The sequence below is a fragment of the Tursiops truncatus genome, chromosome 20 (genome assembly GCF_011762595.2).
Source record: "Tursiops truncatus isolate mTurTru1 chromosome 20, mTurTru1.mat.Y, whole genome shotgun sequence".
NCBI classification, from domain to species: domain Eukaryota; kingdom Metazoa; phylum Chordata; class Mammalia; order Artiodactyla; family Delphinidae; genus Tursiops; species Tursiops truncatus.
In genome coordinates this window covers 8,745,462-8,763,516 of record NC_047053.1, presented here as the reverse complement: position 1 = coordinate 8,763,516, position 18,055 = coordinate 8,745,462, and the positions used below count along the sequence as shown (strand labels likewise).

General features: G+C 55.0%; 4 protein-coding genes and 4 non-coding genes across 11 annotated transcripts; 7 read left to right on the top strand and 1 right to left on the bottom strand.

Moving 5' to 3' along the window:
- The first annotated feature begins 600 nt into the window (after window positions 1-600).
- On the top strand, window positions 601-6,926 carry EIF4A1 (eukaryotic translation initiation factor 4A1). Of its 2 annotated transcripts, none has more exons than XM_033848154.2 (11): window positions 601-791; window positions 2,083-2,131; window positions 2,573-2,705; window positions 3,165-3,304; window positions 4,289-4,457; window positions 4,792-4,901; window positions 5,259-5,402; window positions 5,485-5,622; window positions 5,746-5,835; window positions 6,100-6,179; window positions 6,298-6,926. In XM_033848154.2, the coding sequence occupies exons 1-11, from the start codon at window positions 616-618 to the stop codon at window positions 6,440-6,442; spliced, it is 1,374 nt and encodes a 457-aa protein (XP_033704045.1). In that variant the 5' UTR covers window positions 601-615; the 3' UTR covers window positions 6,443-6,926. The 2 variants fall into 2 exon arrangements, with proteins under 2 accessions (XP_033704045.1, XP_033704046.1); XM_033848155.2 differs by having other exon boundaries at window positions 634-714.
- LOC117309869 (small nucleolar RNA SNORA48) lies at window positions 2,740-2,874 on the top strand. The gene has a single exon (XR_004524159.1). It is a non-coding gene; the product is annotated as a small nucleolar RNA SNORA48 (small nucleolar RNA).
- Window positions 3,601-3,745, top strand: LOC117309870 (small nucleolar RNA SNORA48). The gene has a single exon (XR_004524160.1). It is a non-coding gene; the product is annotated as a small nucleolar RNA SNORA48 (small nucleolar RNA).
- LOC117309887 (small nucleolar RNA SNORD10) lies at window positions 4,561-4,701 on the top strand. Its single transcript, XR_004524175.1, has one exon. It is a non-coding gene; the product is annotated as a small nucleolar RNA SNORD10 (small nucleolar RNA).
- On the top strand, window positions 5,881-6,022 carry LOC117309850 (small nucleolar RNA SNORA67). Its single transcript, XR_004524140.1, has one exon. It is a non-coding gene; the product is annotated as a small nucleolar RNA SNORA67 (small nucleolar RNA).
- A 149-nt stretch (window positions 6,927-7,075) lies between the features above and the next one.
- On the top strand, window positions 7,076-10,089 carry CD68 (CD68 molecule). The gene is made up of 6 exons (XM_033848168.2): window positions 7,076-8,091; window positions 8,174-8,634; window positions 8,818-8,937; window positions 9,071-9,143; window positions 9,260-9,430; window positions 9,743-10,089. The coding sequence occupies exons 1-6, from the start codon at window positions 8,043-8,045 to the stop codon at window positions 9,874-9,876; spliced, it is 1,008 nt and encodes a 335-aa protein (XP_033704059.1). The 5' UTR covers window positions 7,076-8,042; the 3' UTR covers window positions 9,877-10,089.
- Window positions 9,997-17,418, bottom strand: SOX15 (SRY-box transcription factor 15). Of its 3 annotated transcripts, none has more exons than XM_033848171.2 (2): window positions 16,409-17,418; window positions 9,997-15,390 (listed from the first exon to the last, which is right to left on the bottom strand). In XM_033848171.2, the coding sequence occupies exons 1-2, from the start codon at window positions 16,933-16,935 to the stop codon at window positions 15,234-15,236; spliced, it is 684 nt and encodes a 227-aa protein (XP_033704062.1). In that variant the 5' UTR covers window positions 16,936-17,418; the 3' UTR covers window positions 9,997-15,233. The 3 variants fall into 3 exon arrangements, with proteins under 3 accessions (XP_033704062.1, XP_033704063.1, XP_033704061.1); XM_033848172.2 differs by having other exon boundaries at window positions 9,997-10,193; window positions 16,409-17,416; XM_033848170.2 differs by having other exon boundaries at window positions 15,367-15,768; window positions 16,409-17,410.
- On the top strand, window positions 11,928-15,364 carry MPDU1 (mannose-P-dolichol utilization defect 1). The gene is made up of 7 exons (XM_033848169.2): window positions 11,928-12,071; window positions 13,239-13,304; window positions 13,493-13,625; window positions 13,947-14,032; window positions 14,142-14,260; window positions 14,425-14,535; window positions 14,675-15,364. Exons 1-7 carry the CDS (start codon window positions 11,969-11,971, stop codon window positions 14,798-14,800), a joined length of 744 nt encoding a protein of 247 aa, XP_033704060.1. The 5' UTR covers window positions 11,928-11,968; the 3' UTR covers window positions 14,801-15,364.
- Window positions 17,419-18,055: the final 637 nt, after the last annotated feature.

Here is an 18,055-nt window from a genome sequence, read left to right as displayed (position 1 = left end):
GAGTAGGTAAGCCTCAAAAATACGGGAGCTTGAGAGGTGCTGAAGTTGGGAAAACAGCATACTTAAGGGAGCCCACCAAGATTCATGACAGCAACCCCAAATGCTCTTAAGCCCGTTACGTCAGTTCCTTCATCCTTTCTCCCTCCAGCCCGGGGGTATGGTGGCCCTTGATTCCATTATCCCTGTACATTCGGAGTTGGTGTCCGATTTATCTTTGCTGCAGGAGAGAACAAAATTAAATGTGGGTCCAGTGGAGACCTGGAGCAGAGGTAGAAGGAAGTGCTGGTCCCGGGAGCCCGGAAGTCCCTGGAGGCTGAAACCTCGCCCCCCTTGCGTGATAGGGTCTGCTAGGCCACATGACCAGGGCACTCTCGCCTCCGCACGTGTAGGGGTGCAGGGCACCAAGATGGCTGCCAGGCCTCGAGGCCTGAGTCCTGTATGTCACTTCCGTACCGGCAAGAAAGGCGGGCCCTTTAGCCAATGAGGCCGCGGGGCGGGCCTTCACCTTGATAGGCACTCAAGCTATCCAATGGTGGCTGCGTGCCAGAGCGCCGACGAATGAACGTCACGCCGGGTTGCTGAGCGGCGGCAGGCGGAGCCGAGGAGACCAAGCCAATGCGATGGCTGGGGCGGGGTTGGGCTCCCTATAAGTTGTCGATAGGCGGGCACTCCGCCCTAGTTTCTAAGGATCATGTCTGCGAGTCAGGATTCCCGGTAAGAAAGACATTTGCAAGAGATTGTGGCTACTTACCCTGCTGTCCCTTCCGAGGACCCCACCGGGGGAAGCTGAGGTCCACCGCCCTAGGCCCCCCCAGGGTTGCGGGGCGAGCAAGCCGGGAGCACCCGTGGGAGGGGACGGTGAGGGGCGGGTCCACGGCCGACGTTGCCGCCAGGGCCTAGGTAGAGGCCGAGGACGGCCCAGGTTTCGGGGCTCAGCGCGCGAGGTGAGCTACGAGGGCTCGACCGACGAGGTGCGCGAAGCCCCGGCGTTGAGTCGGGCGGCGAGGTGGCAACCTGGCGTGGAAAAGAGAGGTAGAGGCGACCGTGCGTGGCCCGGAGCCGCCGGCCCGGTTGCCTCACTGCCGGAGGGCTCGCGCGATCGGGATTCTGGAGGATTCTGATGGTACCACTCGCCGAAGGCGGGGGTGCCTGCGTCCTCAAATCTAGTCGCTGAGTCGCGTGGAGCTGTGGGTCGGGGGAGAAGAAGCCGGCCGTTCTGTGTGCTGGTTTTCTTGACGGCCAGGACCGACCCTAATCCCGAGGAGCGGCCGCGTGAGGCACCAGGAGCCCACCCGGCGCCGGGCGGGCGGGTCCATTTTGCCGCACAAGCCGGGCAATTGGCAAACTGCGGATGGTCAGGTCCATTTTCCTTCGGGGGTGAGCGGCCTGAGGTATGGGAGGGCGACGCCATTTCGCGACGGGGCGGGCGGGATGTGGTTTGTTCCGGGGTGGGGGGGGGGACGCCGCCGAGTGGTCGAGGGAGCAAGCACATGGCGTCCCGAGGTGTTCCCCTCCCCCAGTCCGTTTCGCTTCTAAGTGTTGTGCAATCTCCCCCTTTGCTAGCTCGGCTGGGGCTCATTGTGCGCGAGGCCGCCACCGCCCGCGGCCTCCCACATCCGGGCACTGCGAGGGGGGGAGATGGGCTCGAGGGAGTGGGGGAGGGCGCGAGCTGCATGACGTGGGGGGAAGGGGATGTCCTACCCTGGCATCTGGGGAGGAGAGGGCGGGACTTCCGGCGGGCAGGGGCCACGGTGGGAGGTGCACGCGTTTGGGCTTGGAGCGTCAGGCTCAGGACACGTGGGCCCGGAGGCAGGCACCACCTCCGCGCCCCTTAAGCGCAGATTGGTTCCTTCCAGCCTCTGGGTCTTCTAGGAAGGTTACTCTATCATGTCGGGGTCGGCTTGACTTGAGCCGCTCCCGAGATGGGGCCTGACTCAGTTGTAAAATAACTATTATGTTTTTTTGGGAACACGTGGGGCTTGGACTAGGGAGTGAAGGCTGATGGCATCATGCAAAGTTGGTTTGCTGCTAGGAAGAGGGTGGTTGTCAGAATTTCTACATACTGTATTTTTAAACCGACAGATCTAGAGACAATGGCCCCGATGGGATGGAACCCGAAGGCGTCATCGAGGTGAGGTTGGACCCCTCCCACCATTATCCTTTAACTCTGGCAAAAGCGGTGCCACTAGCATTGTTCTTTGGCTTTTGAAGTGGTGGTTTAGTGAATACACCAGTGATTGAAACCCAGGATTCAGCTGTACTACGTAACATAAAACTCCCAGGTAGTTAGACACGACACCTTAACTCCCTTGCAGAAATTTGTTTAAAGTTTTTAAAGTGTGTTTAAAACGGGTCACTCAGATTCTGTTCTTTCTACAACATCTAGGTTCACTGTTTACAAGTGGGCTGGCCCCTTAGGGGGGTTTCCCAGGTCATGTAGAACTATCAACCATCTGGCTTCCATGGGGAGAAGAGAGGTTGTGGGCTCTGAAGCTGGTGCAGGCACCAGGTCCTGTTTACTCCAATGTAAGAGCACAGCCCTATTTCTCCTACTTGAATTTGTTTTCTACAGAGTAACTGGAATGAGATTGTTGACAGCTTTGATGACATGAACCTTTCGGAGTCACTCCTCCGTGGCATCTACGCCTATGGTTTTGAGAAGCCCTCTGCCATCCAGCAGCGAGCCATTCTTCCTTGTATCAAGGGTAAGACCCTTCTGCCCCAGAACAAGTTCTGGACTGTCCCTGGCCTGGGTAGAGTGGCGCCTGGTTGGTGGTGCCTGTCTTTTATCAGCCAGGGACAAAGTAACTCCTTGTTTATCCCAGCTTGGCTTTTGGTTTGTGCCCATGTCTGGTTCATGCCCTGGAAACATGGATTGCTGGTTTAATTTCAACAAGGTAGTGTTTTAGCCAGATCATGCTGGCTTTTTACAGCTGTATTTCTAGCCCAATTTTGTGCAGTACTAAATGGCTGAAACCTGGCCTGATTGTCCAGATCTGTTCTTGTTTGGATACTGTGTTGTCATGTAGACTCTGAAGCACTTATTGCTGGGCACAAATCTCTATTGGTTGCTTACTGATCTCATTCAGCAGGGCTGTTGAATGTCTCACGAGTCTAAAGAATGCTTTCTACCATATAAAATTTCTCTCCTAATTTGTGTTTAGGTTATGATGTGATCGCTCAAGCCCAATCTGGGACTGGGAAAACGGCCACTTTTGCCATATCAATTTTGCAGCAGATTGAATTGGATCTAAAGGCCACCCAGGCCTTGGTCCTGGCACCCACTAGAGAGTTGGCTCAGCAGGTGAGTTTACCTTTCTTCCCCTGAAGGACTTATTTAGTAAGTGGTTAACATAAATCAGAAATCAGAATTTGTGCTCCAACTCCTACCACTTTTGGAAGAACTGAAGTATGGGGAAAAGAGATGTTATAAAGTCAGTTGATGACTTTTATGTTTCAAGACTTAGTAGGTTAGTTGTAAGCTTTTTCCTCACCAAACACTGTAAGCATCCCTTACTCCACCCATTTCCTGAGTCAGACAGGGAAGGCTGCTGGGTGGAGCCTGGCTGGCTGGGCAAGTTTGGCTGTTCTATGAAGAAAACCCCCTGGCAATGGGCAAAGAGACACCTGATTGGTGGTGGTGCTCTTGAATCAGTCAGGGGCAAAGCAGATGTCTAGTCCTTTCTTCATCGTAGCTTGATGCCTGGGTTGGTGGCCAGAGCTGTTTCATGGCTGGGGCACATAAAATGTTGGGCTATTTCCTGGGTCTTGGAGGGGAAAAAAATCAGAAACACTTGTCTCATAAGTTGATTACTGAGTTTAGGGGAATGTATTCTTACAGTGTCCTACGGAGGTATCATGGTCATTCTGTGCTTAACTTCTGAACAAAGGCAGTGTGAGCAAGAAGTTACAGTAGAGCTCCACTCGAGGGCCCTTAACGTTTAGAACATGCTTTAAGAGTGAACATGCCGGGCTTCCCTGGCGGCGCAGTGGTTGAGAGTCCGCCTGCCGATGCAGGGGACACGGGTTCATGCCCTGGTCTGGGAAGATCCCACATGCCGCGGAGCGGCTGGGCCCGTGAACCATGGCCGCTGAGCCTGCGCGTCCGGAGCCTGTGCTCCACGGCAGGAGAGGCCGCAACAGTGAGAGGCCCGTGTACCGCAAAAAAAAAAAAGAAGTGAGCTTAATAGCGTTTGTCTCAGAGCTGGAAAGAATAACATACGTAGCACTTAAAATGGTGCCTGGCAGTTGTAGCTAATATACAAGCACTTATGTTTTTCTGGTTCAGATACAGAAGGTAGTTATGGCCTTAGGAGATTACATGGGTGCCTCGTGCCATGCCTGCATTGGGGGTACCAATGTGCGTGCTGAGGTGCAGAAGCTGCAGATGGAAGCTCCCCATATCATCGTGGGTACCCCAGGTCGTGTGTTCGACATGCTTAACCGGAGATACTTGTGTGAGTGTACAATTTTCTAGCTCTCTGGGTCACTTCCTATCCATGCCTTTCCAGTTTCTTAACGTGGCCACAATTTGATTCCCAATGATATCCTCTGAGAGTTGCTCTGTGATGAACCCCATGCGTGTCATCTGAGCCTGGCTTCCCTGTCATCTCAGCCCATGTAGTGTTCTACTTCCCAGGGCTATTGTCTGGCCTGGCAAGGGGGTCCCAGGCAGAGGATCAGTCTTTGTCTTCTGAGAGCAGACCGCCTGTCCCTGTTTTTTTTATTGGGAAAGTTAGGGGTAGTTCACACTTCTCTAGTAACTACCTGTTGGTGTTTTTCTTTCTGCAGCTCCCAAATACATCAAGATGTTTGTACTGGATGAAGCTGATGAAATGTTAAGCCGTGGGTTCAAGGACCAGATCTATGACATATTCCAAAAGCTCAATAGCAACACCCAGGTGAGGAGGACATTGGAGTCTTGCTCGCATGGCTGACAGTTGCTTTGTGTAGGTTGTGGTGTGTTGCTTTGTGTAGGTTGTGGTGTGCTTGGGGTGATGATGGAGCATTATCAAGTGCCAAAGGAGGGACTTCCCTGGCAGTCCAGGGGTTAAGACCTGGCACTTCCCATGCAAGGGGTATGGATTCGATCCCTGCTCAGGGAACTAAGATCCTACATGCCACGTGTTGTGGCCAAAAAGTTAAAAAAAAAAAAAAATTTGGATGATATCCAGACATGTAAAAAACCCAAAAGTGCCAGGGGAACCATGGAGTTCTGGAGTATCCCCTACCCTGAGACTGCTCTTTTTTTCCATTAGGTGGTTTTGCTGTCAGCTACAATGCCTTCCGATGTGCTTGAGGTGACCAAGAAGTTCATGAGGGACCCAATTAGGATTCTTGTCAAGAAAGAAGAGTTGACGCTGGAGGGTATCCGCCAATTCTACATCAATGTGGAACGAGAGGTGGGGCCCAGTGCAGGAGGCGGGCCTGGTGGTAAGTTGTTGGGTATAGCCCCTGACTGATCTCCTCCCCCCACCCCACCAGGAGTGGAAACTGGACACACTGTGTGACTTGTATGAAACCCTGACCATCACCCAGGCAGTCATCTTCATCAACACCCGAAGGAAGGTGGATTGGCTCACTGAGAAAATGCATGCCCGAGACTTCACGGTCTCTGCCATGGTGAGGTTTCTCCACCTTGTTTTACCAGCAGAGTCACATGTCAGGGTCCTACTCACAGGCAGTTCTCTCAGAACCAATGCACCTATTTGTAACACCGTTACACTGTTCTATTTCCTGTTCTAGCACGGAGATATGGACCAAAAAGAACGAGACGTTATCATGAGGGAGTTCCGCTCTGGCTCTAGCAGAGTATTGATTACCACTGACCTGCTGGTAAGTAGAAGGGCATTTGGACAAGAGGGGAGGGAAGATGTGAGAATCCAAGGTGATTCCCTCTTCCAAGGGGCCTGCTAGTGCCCCTCTTCAGGAAAGTAGCAACTTGGAATAAAATCTGGCACGCCTCTGGTTTCTGGGGAGAGGGGATGTTTGTTTCCTTGCCTTCCTTTGGCTGCCTACATGTATGCTTAAGTCTCTTTCTGGATAGACTTAGGGTGTCCTCTCATTCACACACTGAAGCTGCCTTTTTTCTGGACATAGGCCAGAGGCATCGATGTGCAGCAGGTTTCCTTAGTCATCAACTATGACCTCCCCACCAACAGGGAAAACTACATCCACAGGTAAATGCAGATCTGGACTGTTAACCAGCCCAGCCCCCTCCTGCCCAATCCTCCCTGCAGGGAAGCGTCTTATTTACTCTTTAATCCTCACTTATTCTAAGGTGTCCTTGTTTTCCAGAATCGGTCGAGGTGGCCGTTTTGGCCGTAAGGGTGTGGCTATTAACATGGTGACAGAAGAAGACAAGAGGACTCTTCGAGACATTGAGACCTTCTACAACACCTCCATTGAGGAGATGCCCCTCAATGTTGCTGACCTCATCTGAGATGGGCTGTTCTGCTACCTAGCCCCAGCCAGGGCTCAGTCCTTGGGGGGCACTGAGGAGCAGCAGGAGGGGGGAGGGAAGGGAGTCAAGGGATGGACATCTTGTCATTTTTTTCTTTTTTTCTTTGAATAAATGTCACTTTTTGAGGCAAAAGAAGGAACCGTGAACATTTTAGACACCCTTTTCTTTGGGGTAGGCGCCGTCTCTTCTCCCAAAAACACTAATCCAGTTCCCTAACCTAGTCAACCTCCAAACCCCAGAGGCTCTCCCCACCCCACCTGAATTCCTCTGAAAATGATTCAGTCCACCTCATTTGCTGGACCAAATCTGGAGGGAGAACCCCCGAGTTAGGTGGCCCAGGGGGTTGTCCCCAGGTCGGGGGAGTAGGGGAGAGAAAATGGTAGCCATTTTTACATTGTTTTGTATAGTATTTATTGATTCAGGAAACAAAGACAAAATTCTGAATAAAATGACTTGGAAACTGCCTGCCTTGGTTTGTCATTTCTTACCTCCCCTTCCCTCCCATCTGCTACTGGGTACAGCTCTACTGCCTTCTGTTGAGCTTTTTTTGTTGTTGACTGGAAAATGGTCGTGTTAACTGGATAATATGACTTTTCTGGAAGGGGCTGGGCAAAGACCATCGTAAGTACCTCATGTGTCTCAGCAAAGAGGAAGCAACAGGACTTCCCTGGTGGCGCAGTGGTAGAGAATCTGCCTGCCAATGCAGGGGATACGGGTTCGAGCCCTGGTCTGGGAAGATCCCACATGCCGCGGAGCAACTAGGCCTGTGAGCCACAATTACTGAGCGTGCGCATCTGGAGCCCATGCTCCACAATGAGAGGCCCATGCACCTCAATGAAGAGTGGCCCCCGCTTGCCACAACTAGAGAAAGCCCTCGCACAGAAACGAAGACCCAACACAGCAAAAATAAATTAAAAAAAAAAGGGGGGGGGGGCTTCCCTGGTGGCGCAGTGGTTGCCGATGCAGGGGACGTGGGTTCGTGCCCCGGTCCAGGAGGATCCCACATGCTGCGGAGCGGCTGGGCCCGTGAGCCATGGCCGCTGAGCCTGCGCGTCCAGAGCCTGTGCTCCGCAATGGGAGAGGCCACGGCAGTGAGAGGCCCACGTACCGCAAAAAAAAAAAGAGGAAGCAACAGACGGAGAGGAAAGGGAGTAGAAATAAATGTTCAAGTTTTACATCCTATTGAACTCTGACAGGGAGGGGCTGCTGGCTCCATAATCACTTGTCACAACCACTAGGCATGTTTTGCTGAGGCAGACAAATGAATCCCCAAGGATCCACTTACCCAAAACTCCATCCCACTATCCACATGACACATGTTGCTGACGGCCCCTACTTCGGTGACACCAGGGCCAATCATCTAACTCAATGACAAAATTTTAATGACTAAGAGATTGGTGGCTGGGGCTGAGGTGTCTGAGTCAGGCTGGGGGTTGGGTTACCTCAGTTACAGGAAGTCAAAGATTGATTTCCTCTTTTTCCAAAAGAACGAAGGCAGAGGGTATAGGGTTGATTGAGCAGGCAGGCAGCTGGTACCGACACAGAACCAAGCTGGACTCTGGGTGGAGGCTGTTCTGTCATGAGGTTGGCTGTGCTCTTCTCTGGGGCCTTGCTGGGTCTACTAGCAGGTAGGGAGAAAGGGGACGAAGGGGAGGGGGTCCCTGGGAAGGAGCCTGCCCCTGGGTTGCTAACCAGTGTTTCCTCTGAAAGCCCAGGGGACAGGGAATGACTGTCCTCATAAAAAATCGGCCACTCTGCTGCCATCCTTCACGGTGACACCTACAGCTACAGAAAGCACAACAAGCCCTGGAACAACCAGCCACAGAACGACCAAGAGCCACAGAACGACCACTTACACGGCTACCACCACTCATAAAACTACCACCACCGGCACCACCAGCCACGAGTCTTCAACAGCCACTCACCATCCTGCTACCACCACCAGTCACGGAAATGCCACAGCTCATCCAACAAGCAACAGCACCGCCACCAGCCCAGGACCCTCCACCAGATCCCCCCGCCCAGGACCACCTCCGCCCTCTCCAAGTCCTAGCCCAGGCTCCAAGGAGGCGATAGGAGACTACATTTGGACTAACGGTTCCCAGCCCTGCGTCCGGCTCCAAGCCCAGATTCAGATTCGAGTTCTGTACCCAACCCAGGATGGAGGAGAGGTAAAGCTAAACAACAGTAGAGGACATAAGGGGAGGGGGATGAGGCCTTCTGCTACGGTTCAGAAGGGAAGGAGGAAGAGTAAAGAAGTAGACGAATACAGGGTGGAGACAAAGGGAACAGGGAACCTTGAACGGCACAGCTGTGTAGTCTCGTGACCCTCTCTCGTCTTTTAACTTCCGCAGGCCTGGGGAATCTCTGTTCTGAACCCCAACAAAACCAAGGCCCAAGGAGGCTGTGAGAGTAATCATCCCCACTTGCTCCTCTCATTCCCCTATGGACAGCTCAGCTTTGGATTCAAGCAGGTACTTAACCCTCATCCCTCACTCTCACCCTCCAAGTGCCCTACCCCTACCAACTTCTTGCCGCACTCCTTACTCTGTGTACCTGGATGCCACTCTCCCCTGCTGCCCTGAATCTTCCTGGTCACCTCCCCAGGAGCCACTGCAGAGCACCGTCTACCTGAACCATGTGACTGTGGAGTACAACGTGTCCTTCCCCCAGGCATCACGTGAGTAACCTTCCCTTTCTCATCACTTGCACTAGATGTCTGGGCTCCTGAAGGGACCTAGGCTGGGGGTATGGTGGGGATGTGGCTATGGAGCTGACCCTTCCTCATTCTTTCAGAGTGGATATTCTCTGTTCAGAATTCATCCCTTCGAGATCTCCAAACCCCTCTGGGCCAGAGCTTCAGTTGCAAAAACGCAAGCGTCATTCTTTCACCAGCTTTCCACCTGGACCTGCTCTCCCTGAAGCTACAAGCTGCTCAGCTGCCCCCCACAGGGGCCTTTGGACCAAGTAAGACCTATTCCTTCCCTCCCAGAATTTTCCCACTGCACTGAAAGCCCTCCCCCCCAGGCCTATAATCTCCCTTCCTGCACCCCCAAATTTCCTCCCCCTCTCAATCTTGTCAGAGCTAGGGTAACTGTCCTCCCCTCCTCTATAAGACTCTACCCAGGCTCCCCTTTTCTTTTTTGCTCTGAGTCCTCTAGGTGAGCCAGCCCCTCACCAATCTCCTACTTCCCAACATCCCACATTCCCTCCTCCCTCCTTCCACCTTTATTCCAACCACCACCGTTGTGATGCCTACTTGCCCTATTTTTCCGCCAGGTTTCTCTTGCCCCAGTGACCGATCCATCTTGCTGCCTCTCATCATTGGCCTGATCTTACTTGGCCTCCTCACCCTGGTGCTTGTTACCTTCTGCATCGTCCGGAGACGCCCACCCACTTACCAGCCCCTCTGAGCATTTGTCCCAACAGCCAGGGCACCAGGAGGTGCCCTCATTTCTCACCACGGAACTGACTCAGAGACAAAGTTATCTTCCTTCCCTGTCTTGATGAACAAAAGTCGAGATAATGCAATCGGGAGGAATGAGGAGAGAGCTGTTTATTAAATATGACTGATTCCCCCTCCCCCATCTCCAGTGGGAGAATAATAAAACTTGATCAAGTCTTTACCCTTGGTTTTCCTTGTCCTTCCTGCCAGGATTAAAAGCCATGAGTTTCTTGTCACACACCTTTCTGTACCTTCCATGGTTGAGTCTTGGGGAGCCAGGAACATCTGATGAGGAGGGATGAAAATGTCACTGTGTGGCCCAATGCCCTCACGGGTTCATCCTTCGAAGCCTGACACAGCTGGTGTCGAATCGGCTTCACCTCCCTTCCTCCTCTTCTTCTGGGGCCCCTGGCTGCTCCAGTTCCCTCTCTCCTCCAATCCAGTGGAGCCACCCATCCCAGCAGCCTTCTTCCCAACCTTCATATTACAGTTACAGGCAAAGTAGGCAGCAAGAGCAATGAGTGTGGGTGGGAAGGTCACAGCCCTGCCCTGCTCTGTTTCAAATGCCCTGCCCTACCCAGTGTGCCCAGGCCTAGCGAACAGCCTGGATTAAACTCTCCCCGCACCTGGGATGCTCCTATCTCACCTGCAAAGGGTTTTCATCAACCACAGGAGCAATGCGTACTGTGAACTCCACATACGATCACTCTCTATGCTCCTGGGAACAACATGCCTCCAGCCTGGGCGACCCGCGGAGCCAACCTGAAGTCCCTGGTGGTGGCGCACCTAATGGTGGCGGCGCACCTAATGGTGGCACCCTCCAAGGCAGCCTGAATCCAGATTCTTCAAAGGACCTCCCCGACCAACAAGTGCCAGACCCTTTACAATCAGCTATGAGCATCCCCGGGTCCAGAATGGGACCCTTCCGGTTGTAGCAGCCGTGTACGGCTACAGAAAGCAGCCGCCAGGACCTGCAGGCCCAGCCCTCTGAGAGCAGCACGTGGCAGGGACCAAACAACCACACCACCGCCTCGCCGACACCCCGTTATGACCTTGCTGACTGTGGTGCGGGAGTCCCCAAAGGGTGTGGTAGTCCCCAAAGGGTGTGGTACTCCCAGCAGGCGCCCAGCCAACAGAGCTTGATGGCCAGGCCCATCTCCACCGAGATGGCCGAGAGCTGATGTCCCGGCACTGGGGGGCAGAGCGCATCGCTCCCGCCGCGTAATCCAAGATGCCCTTTCCCAAGGCTAGCTGCTAGGCCCCCTCCGCCTGGCCCAAGCCCTGGCTCAGCACGCGGTCACAGGAGGCCGAGGAGCGGGCCTTGGCCTAGAGGTGGCGCCCTCGGGCCAGTGGGGTGAGAGGGAACCCCAGGGCCCTCGTTTCACAGGGGCGGCCAGGGCTGGGCCCGCACGGGGGTTAAGGGCGTTGCAGTCCCCCGAAACTGGGCTCACCTTCCCCACCTCCCCCTCCTCTGCTTCACTGTCCCGGCCCAGCAGTTGCTGGCGCACCCATCTGCGAAGGCCTGGGCGAACCTGAGGAGGAAGAAGCATAGGCTCGGCGCCTAAGGAGGGATGCCTGGCTCAGACTGTGCCCCCCCCCCGTCGGTGCCGTGTCCTCTGGAGACGCCGAGAGCCCAGGAGAGAGAACGCTACAGAACCCCCCGCCCAACGCCATTTTGGAGACTCACACTCCTTCTGTCTCAACCTCGTACAATGTAAAGTCAGCTGGAAGAAGACAAGATGGCGTCGAGCAGGAGAAGCGGAGAAAGGCTGGAGGATAAATCTTGTTGCCGAAGCGGAAGCGTAAACAAAGGCGCGAATGATGGAACTGCGCAGGCGTACATATTTGGCACGCGTTAAAATTCGAGCAGCAGGGTGGGCGCGTCCAAAAACGTGCTCTCCGGGCGAGACCTATTTTACGCGAACGAAGGTGGGATGGAGTAAGGCAAGAGCAGCAGCCCTGTTTAATCGCGAGAAGACGGGAGGCGGAGTGCCCAGAGCGCGCATGCGCATCGTAAGTCAATGGCGGTTTGAGGGGTTGGCGGAAGCTAGCCTTTCAATATGGCGACCGAGGTAGATGGGCTGCTCAAACGGGTGCTGGTGCCGATTCTTTTACCTGAGAAATGCTACGACCAAATTTTCATCCAGTGGGACTTGCTTCACGGTGAGTTTTATTCGGCATCCGGTCAAAATTGTGCTTCAGAGCCCTCCGGCCGTAAATAGGGCGTGAGTGCGGACTAAGTGACAGCAGTGACAGCTGCCACGGCGCGCGGGGCGGAAGTCGCTTCTGAGAGGGGCGGATATGTCTCGGGCTCCGTAGAGGGAGGACTCCATATTTGAGCGAGAGAGGGGAGTCGCCGGGTGGGAGTAGTTCTTTGGTTTAGCGACGGTGGAAGACGAAAAGACTCAAATTTTACAAAACAAAGTTTAAAATCTGATTAGATCGTTCCAACCTGTAATAGATCTCTATACCTTCAGGAGCAAGGTTACACCTGATTCAAAGCCTCTGATGAATCCAGGCCTTCTGCGGCTCCCCCAAGAATCCTGCCATCCCAGTGGCTTTCCTTCCAGCTTCCACGTTTGCTCATGGTCGAATTTTGGAATTAACTTGTCTGCCTTCCTCCTTCTATCTACGAGGCGACGCCAGAGCAAAACCTGCTTCTGACGTCAGACCTTTAGGGAAGCCTTCGCGGTCTGCCCGCGTCAGTTCTTGGTACCCCAGCTGTGCTCCCGGGACAATGTTTTAGCCGCGTTCAGGACCCACGAGAATCTGACTACTACTGGGCCAGGCACCTTGGGGATAGGGCTTCAAGGCTAGAGAAGATGTCGGTGGCTAGAGCATAAAAGCAAGCCCTGGAAGGGTCAAGTCCCTGAGTAGGGGCCAGAGACAGTGTTCAGGAATGAGTGATACAGAGGAAACCTATCCTTGGAGAAAGAAAACATGTGAAGTGGATTGCCTAATGGCTCAGAGGCGGGGAATAAAGGATCAGAGGACGTTTGGGCATTGCTCAGCTCTATACAGGGAAGCAAGGGAGAGGTTTGGAAGTCAGATTAAGGAGTTTAGATGTGATGGCAGGGAATGGAGGGTTGGGTCAGAAAAAAGGAATGGTAAAAGCCGTTTTGGAAAGTCACCTTGTCTGAACGTGATATGATTTGGAGTAGGAAGAACTAGGCCTTTTTCACCTGCCTCCAGACCACCCAAGGCTTCCTTTGTGTGGGTATGTCAAGGTCTTAAGGAGCACTTCAAGCCTTTAGACCTGAGCTGCCTCCTGGAACCCCTGGCTTGGGTTCCGTAAGTGTCATCTCTGCTTACCTCTTTTTCTCTTCTTAGTTCCCTGCCTCAAGATTCTCCTCAGCAAAGGCCTGGGGCTGGGCATTGTGGCTGGCTCACTTCTGGGTATGTTTCTTATCATCTTCCCTTCCTGTTGTTGGGAGGTGGGTGGAGTGCTAAGATGCCATGAACTGGATGGGTCCCTTAACCAGAAGCGGGGCTAACATGCCTCCCAGTCTGCTCTGTAGCTGTCGTGCTGCGCTCCCAAGGGATGTCAGCCCCTCAGCCCTGCCCTTTTCATCCTCTTTCTCCAGTAAAACTACCCCAAGTGTTTAAAATCCTGGGAGCCAAGAGCGCGGAAGGGTTGAGTCTCCAGTCGGTAATGCTAGAGCTGATGGCGTTGACTGGGACCATGGTCTACAGCATCACCAACAACTTCCCCTTCAGGTGAGGGGCCCCGCCCTTTATCTCCTAGGGTAAATGGTCACAACTCTAGTAAGGATTAGGGTGAGGGAGGTAAAAGGGCAGGAAAGCTTAAGCCTTTCTGGAACTCTAGCCATCATCTATGGTGATGAGAGGAGGTGAGAATCCCAAGAATGCCCAGTTTCCTATCCTGGGTCAAGCGGGTGGGGGCTGCCGGGAGGAACCAGCAGGGCTGTGGAGGACAGGGAATAATCAGAATTGGGTCCCCAAGATGGATGGGCTATGGAGGCTTTCCCTGCCTCTTTCCAGGCCCACGTTTCTTCCCCCCAACTCTTGACTCTGCAGCTCTTGGGGTGAAGCTCTGTTCCTGATGCTCCAGACGGTCACCATCGCCTTCCTGGTCCTGCACTACAGAGGACAGACTGTGAAAGGTGCTGAGGATTGAGCCAGGAGCTGGCTGCAGCTGTTGGGAGCCTTGCTGGGAACGCAGGCCTGGGAAAGCCGCAGAGGTTGCTGACTCCTTATCTCCTTGTCTCCCAGGTGTTGCCTTCCTAGCGTGCTCCGCCCTGGTCCTGCTGGTGCTGCTTTCACCACTGACGCCCCAGGCTGTAGTCACCCTGCTCCAGGCCTCCAACATGCCTGCTGTGGTCGTGGGAAGGGTGGGTGCTGGGAACAAGGAAGAGGATGTTGGGAAGGGGGACTGGGTGAGGAGCAGAGGGGAAACCCAAAGTTTGGGGGTGTTGGACTGAGGGGAATGCAGAAATGTCATGGGAACATTGGACAAATTCAGATGACAAAACGAAGGGTCTCAACTCCTCCCCAGCTGCTCCAGGCAGCCACCAACTACCGCAATGGGCACACGGGCCAGCTGTCAGCCATCACAGTCTTTCTGCTCTTTGGGGGCTCCCTGGCCCGAATCTTCACCTCCATTCAGGTGAGTGCACCTCCTCCCCTCTAGAGGGCACCATAACCTCACCTTACTTCTCTCTCTCCCCATGGACTTGAAGCTGCTCCCTCTCTGGAGCCCTTTTTGGCTATGCTGAAGAGTAACCCTAGCCATGTCTCTCACCCAGGAAACTGGAGACCCCCTCATGGCTGGAACCTTTGTAGTCTCTTCCCTCTGCAATGGCCTCATCGCTGCCCAGCTCGTCTTCTACTGGAATGCAAAGGCTCCCCACAAGAAGAAAAAGGAGCAGTAGTTGAGCTGGCTCCTGGAGCACATTCCATGTTTCTATTCATCCACCCAACCTTGGGATCCTTCCCGTCTGAACCAGTCTGCTGGTGTGACTTTTAATCATTCCCTGTTCTTCTGCAATTGCAGCTTTAGTGGAAATGCTTGGTTGACCCAGATCCTTAGAAACGATAGGGGAAGAGATTTACGGGCTGACATTTAATCATTTAGCTGAGATTCTTTCTTTAGCAGAAGTTTCCAGCTACTTGCCTATTCTGGGCAAAACTCTTACCCTGTCCCCCCCATTTCCCCACTTCCCTTCTGACCCTAGAGGACAGAGGCTGGACAGTGGAAGGGAATAGGTGCTTGTGGATTCCTCCCTCCCGCACCCTGGCTCAACTGTCTCCTGGACCCCAGTGCTTGGTGGGGGAAGGGGGAAGGGGGACAGAAGAATGACTGACTCAGGCAGGGCCCCAGGGTGGGGTGTGAAGGTTCCTGCTCTGGCAGGTCCAGGCGGAAGGGAGTGGAGACTGCTGGTTCCTGCTGCAGTAAAGGTGAACAGAGATGGTACAATAAAGACTCAGAGACGTGGTGTAATCGTACAAAACTGTGTTCAGCCTACAAAAAAAAAAAAAACTGTCTTTTGTTCCCACTGGCTTTCAGGGCTTTGGGGGGTACTGCCCACCTCCTCTGAACTGTGGTCCAACAGTTCTAGAACAGGGTTTGCAGCCTGGGAATGGTGGTGGTGGTGGTGGTGGTGGTATTGGGGTGTTTCTGGGTAGAAAAGGAGGATGGAAACCTCTCTGGGAGGTCCATGTCCATGAGGGTTAGAGGTGGGTTAGGGGCATGGGGGCCCCTGGGAGGGGAGGGCTGTACAGAGTGGGAGAGCCTGGGGGTGGGTAGGGGCTGTAAGGGGGGAGCAGCTCCCCCTGGAACCTTGGGTTACTCGGAGGGAGAGAGCACGGCGAGGAGGCTTCCGGTTTACAGTGGGAAGCGCTGCAAAGAGAAACACCGGGGTTAGAAGGCACTTGGTCCCCTGGGTTGGAGGTGCCGAGGAGGGTCCCCAGCTCGCATGTGGGGGTGGTTCTGAGCAGCTCTGCGCAGACAAGTATAACTTGTCACCCACCTACCCATCCCTGGCTCTCCGGGTCCCGCCGGTAGGGAACCGGACCCCAGGACGGCTTAGAGCAGCGCCGCCGCCGCCGTGTTGGGGCACGCTCAAGAGCGAGCTTGCGTGCTGCGCGCCTGTTTTCCTCTTTTGGGGCGGCAGGCCAGGAAGGGGTAGAGCTGGGCTTGGCCTGTCCTTGCCCCGGGGGCTGGGAGAGGAAGCTGGGTCACACGAGGGCCAGAATCGGGGGTGGGAAACGGGAAATTCTGGTAACTAGAACACGGTCACATCCAGGGCACTGTGGTCTGCTCCTGCGGTGCCGCCACCAACAGACTATGATGGAAACGTCCTCTAGAAAGACCCTGGCTCCCCGGAACTCTCCCACCCTTCACGGAGCGCCCCCCAAACTTCTCCGGGTGTGTCCCCTTCTTGGGTGGGGGGGCCCCTGCCAGCCAGGCCCTCTGGTATCCGCCCCCACCCAGGCTGCAGGCGGGGGGCACGTCCTCATTCCGCTCCCCGGGCACTCACCCGTAACCGCCAGGCAGGTAGGCTGTCGAGTAGTTGGGGGGCTGGTACCCAAAGCCTCTGCTCCCCTGGGTGGTCGTGTACCCGGGCCCCCAGACAGGCCCGCCGCCAGCCACGCCGCCGCTTCCCTGGCCGAAGTGGGGCGACCCGGGGCCCGCGCTCTTGGTCTTGCGCCGGGGCCGGTACTTGTAGTCGGGGTAGTCGCGCAGGTGCCGGGCCCGGAGCCGCTTAGCCTCTTCCACGAAGGGCCGCTTCTCGTCCTCGCCCAGCAGCTTCCACTGCGCGCCCAGACGCTTGGAGATCTCCGAGTTGTGCATCTTTGGGTTCTGCTGCGCCATCTGGCGGCGCTGGGCGGAGCTCCACACCATGAACGCGTTCATGGGCCGTTTCACCTTCTCCAAGGGAAGCCCCCCGGAGACCACTGGGCTCCCGGCGCCCTCCCGCTCCTGGGAGCCCGAGGACGAGGAGTTAGGGGCTGTGGGAGTGGGAGGTTCCAGCCTCCAGGCCTGTGAGGAGCCGGGTAGCGCCATCGGGGGTGAAGGGAAGCCTTAAGAGGGCGTCTTACACGCCCTCCCCTCCAAAGTGAAACGTTGATCCCCAAACCCGGTATCCTTAAAATGGAAGTGCCTTCCTAGTCCGGAGTCGTTACAGAGAGACTCGTGTCCTTAAAAGGTATATATATCGTCCCCAAGTTCAGAGTCCTTATAATGGAGCCCCTGCCACCAATCAATCCGGCACGTTTGGGGAGTCAAGCGCAAAATCCGCTGTCCGGTACCCAGTCTTGGATAGGCTGTGCTCTTTCCTTGTGGCCGCGGGGTCCCCGACCCTGCCTCGCTCCCCCTATTAGCTGCCGGCCACCGGCCCGGGCTTCGGTGAAGGCGGTAAAACTTCGCGCTCTGGGGTCCCGCAGCTGCCAGGAGGCACAGCCCGAGTGCCACAGCCCTCTCACCTGGCCTCAGCGTCTGTGACTGCCGGGTGCGCCAGGCCCGGGAACTGCTTTTAACGACTGACTCCTCCCTACTCCCTCCCAGCCGACCGCGCCTCCTGAAGGGCGCCAACCTCCCCCTCCCTTAGGCCAACCAGGTGTCCTGTTCTTCCCAGCCCCCAACACTCCCCCCCCCAGGGGACCACGCCTCCTCCCCACCCAAGACCCAAGTCAGGCCTTCCAGCCCCAGTGGCTCTGAACAGCTACCCCTCCCTTCTTAAGCACTGGCAATTTAAAGTCAATGCCTTTGCACAACGGATCAGGCATCTGGTGATCAAAAGCCCTCAGGCTCAGAGTTGTGCTGGGAGGGAGGTGAGGACACCCAACCCCCCAATCCAAACCAAACTCTTTTCTGGTGCCTCCTGCTCCTCAAACCCCTAACCTGGCCCGGGGCAAAAAAGTCTGGCAGTCAGGAGGTAGGCAGGCCATTTTTGCTTCCTGAGGTGCTTGGGTGGTGATTCAACCCCTTTCCAGGTGAGAAAATTTAAACCCTCCCGACTATAGCCCCCAAACCTAGGTTTCTCCACTGCATGTTTTATTTCTAATCCTCAGAGTTGGGAGGCAGGGAGCAAGGAAGCCCAGGATGACCCCTAAGGCCGCGAGGTCAGCGATGTGGATGCTGGAGAAAAAGCCTGGATCCAGGGCACAGAACCAGCAGGAATGAG

Coding starts and splice junctions, on each gene's coding strand:
- EIF4A1 (XM_033848154.2), top strand. CDS start 616: ATGCGATGGCTGGGGCGGGGTTGGGCTCCCTATAAGTTGTCGATAGGC. Junction 3,305..4,288: donor CTAGAGAGTTGGCTCAGCAG/GTGAGTTTACCT, acceptor TTTCTGGTTCAG/ATACAGAAGGTAGTTATGGC. Junction 5,403..5,484: donor ACATCAATGTGGAACGAGAG/GTGGGGCCCAGT, acceptor CCACCCCACCAG/GAGTGGAAACTGGACACACT.
- CD68 (XM_033848168.2), top strand. CDS start 8,043: ATGAGGTTGGCTGTGCTCTTCTCTGGGGCCTTGCTGGGTCTACTAGCA. Junction 8,092..8,173: donor CTTGCTGGGTCTACTAGCAG/GTAGGGAGAAAG, acceptor TTCCTCTGAAAG/CCCAGGGGACAGGGAATGAC. Junction 8,938..9,070: donor TCAGCTTTGGATTCAAGCAG/GTACTTAACCCT, acceptor TCACCTCCCCAG/GAGCCACTGCAGAGCACCGT.
- MPDU1 (XM_033848169.2), top strand. CDS start 11,969: ATGGCGACCGAGGTAGATGGGCTGCTCAAACGGGTGCTGGTGCCGATT. Junction 13,626..13,946: donor ACCAACAACTTCCCCTTCAG/GTGAGGGGCCCC, acceptor TTGACTCTGCAG/CTCTTGGGGTGAAGCTCTGT. Junction 14,033..14,141: donor CAGAGGACAGACTGTGAAAG/GTGCTGAGGATT, acceptor CTTGTCTCCCAG/GTGTTGCCTTCCTAGCGTGC.
- SOX15 (XM_033848170.2), bottom strand. CDS start 16,935: ATGGCGCTACCCGGCTCCTCACAGGCCTGGAGGCTGGAACCTCCCACT. Junction 15,769..16,408: donor TACCTGCCTGGCGGTTACGG/GTGAGTGCCCGG, acceptor TTCTCTTTGCAG/CGCTTCCCACTGTAAACCGG.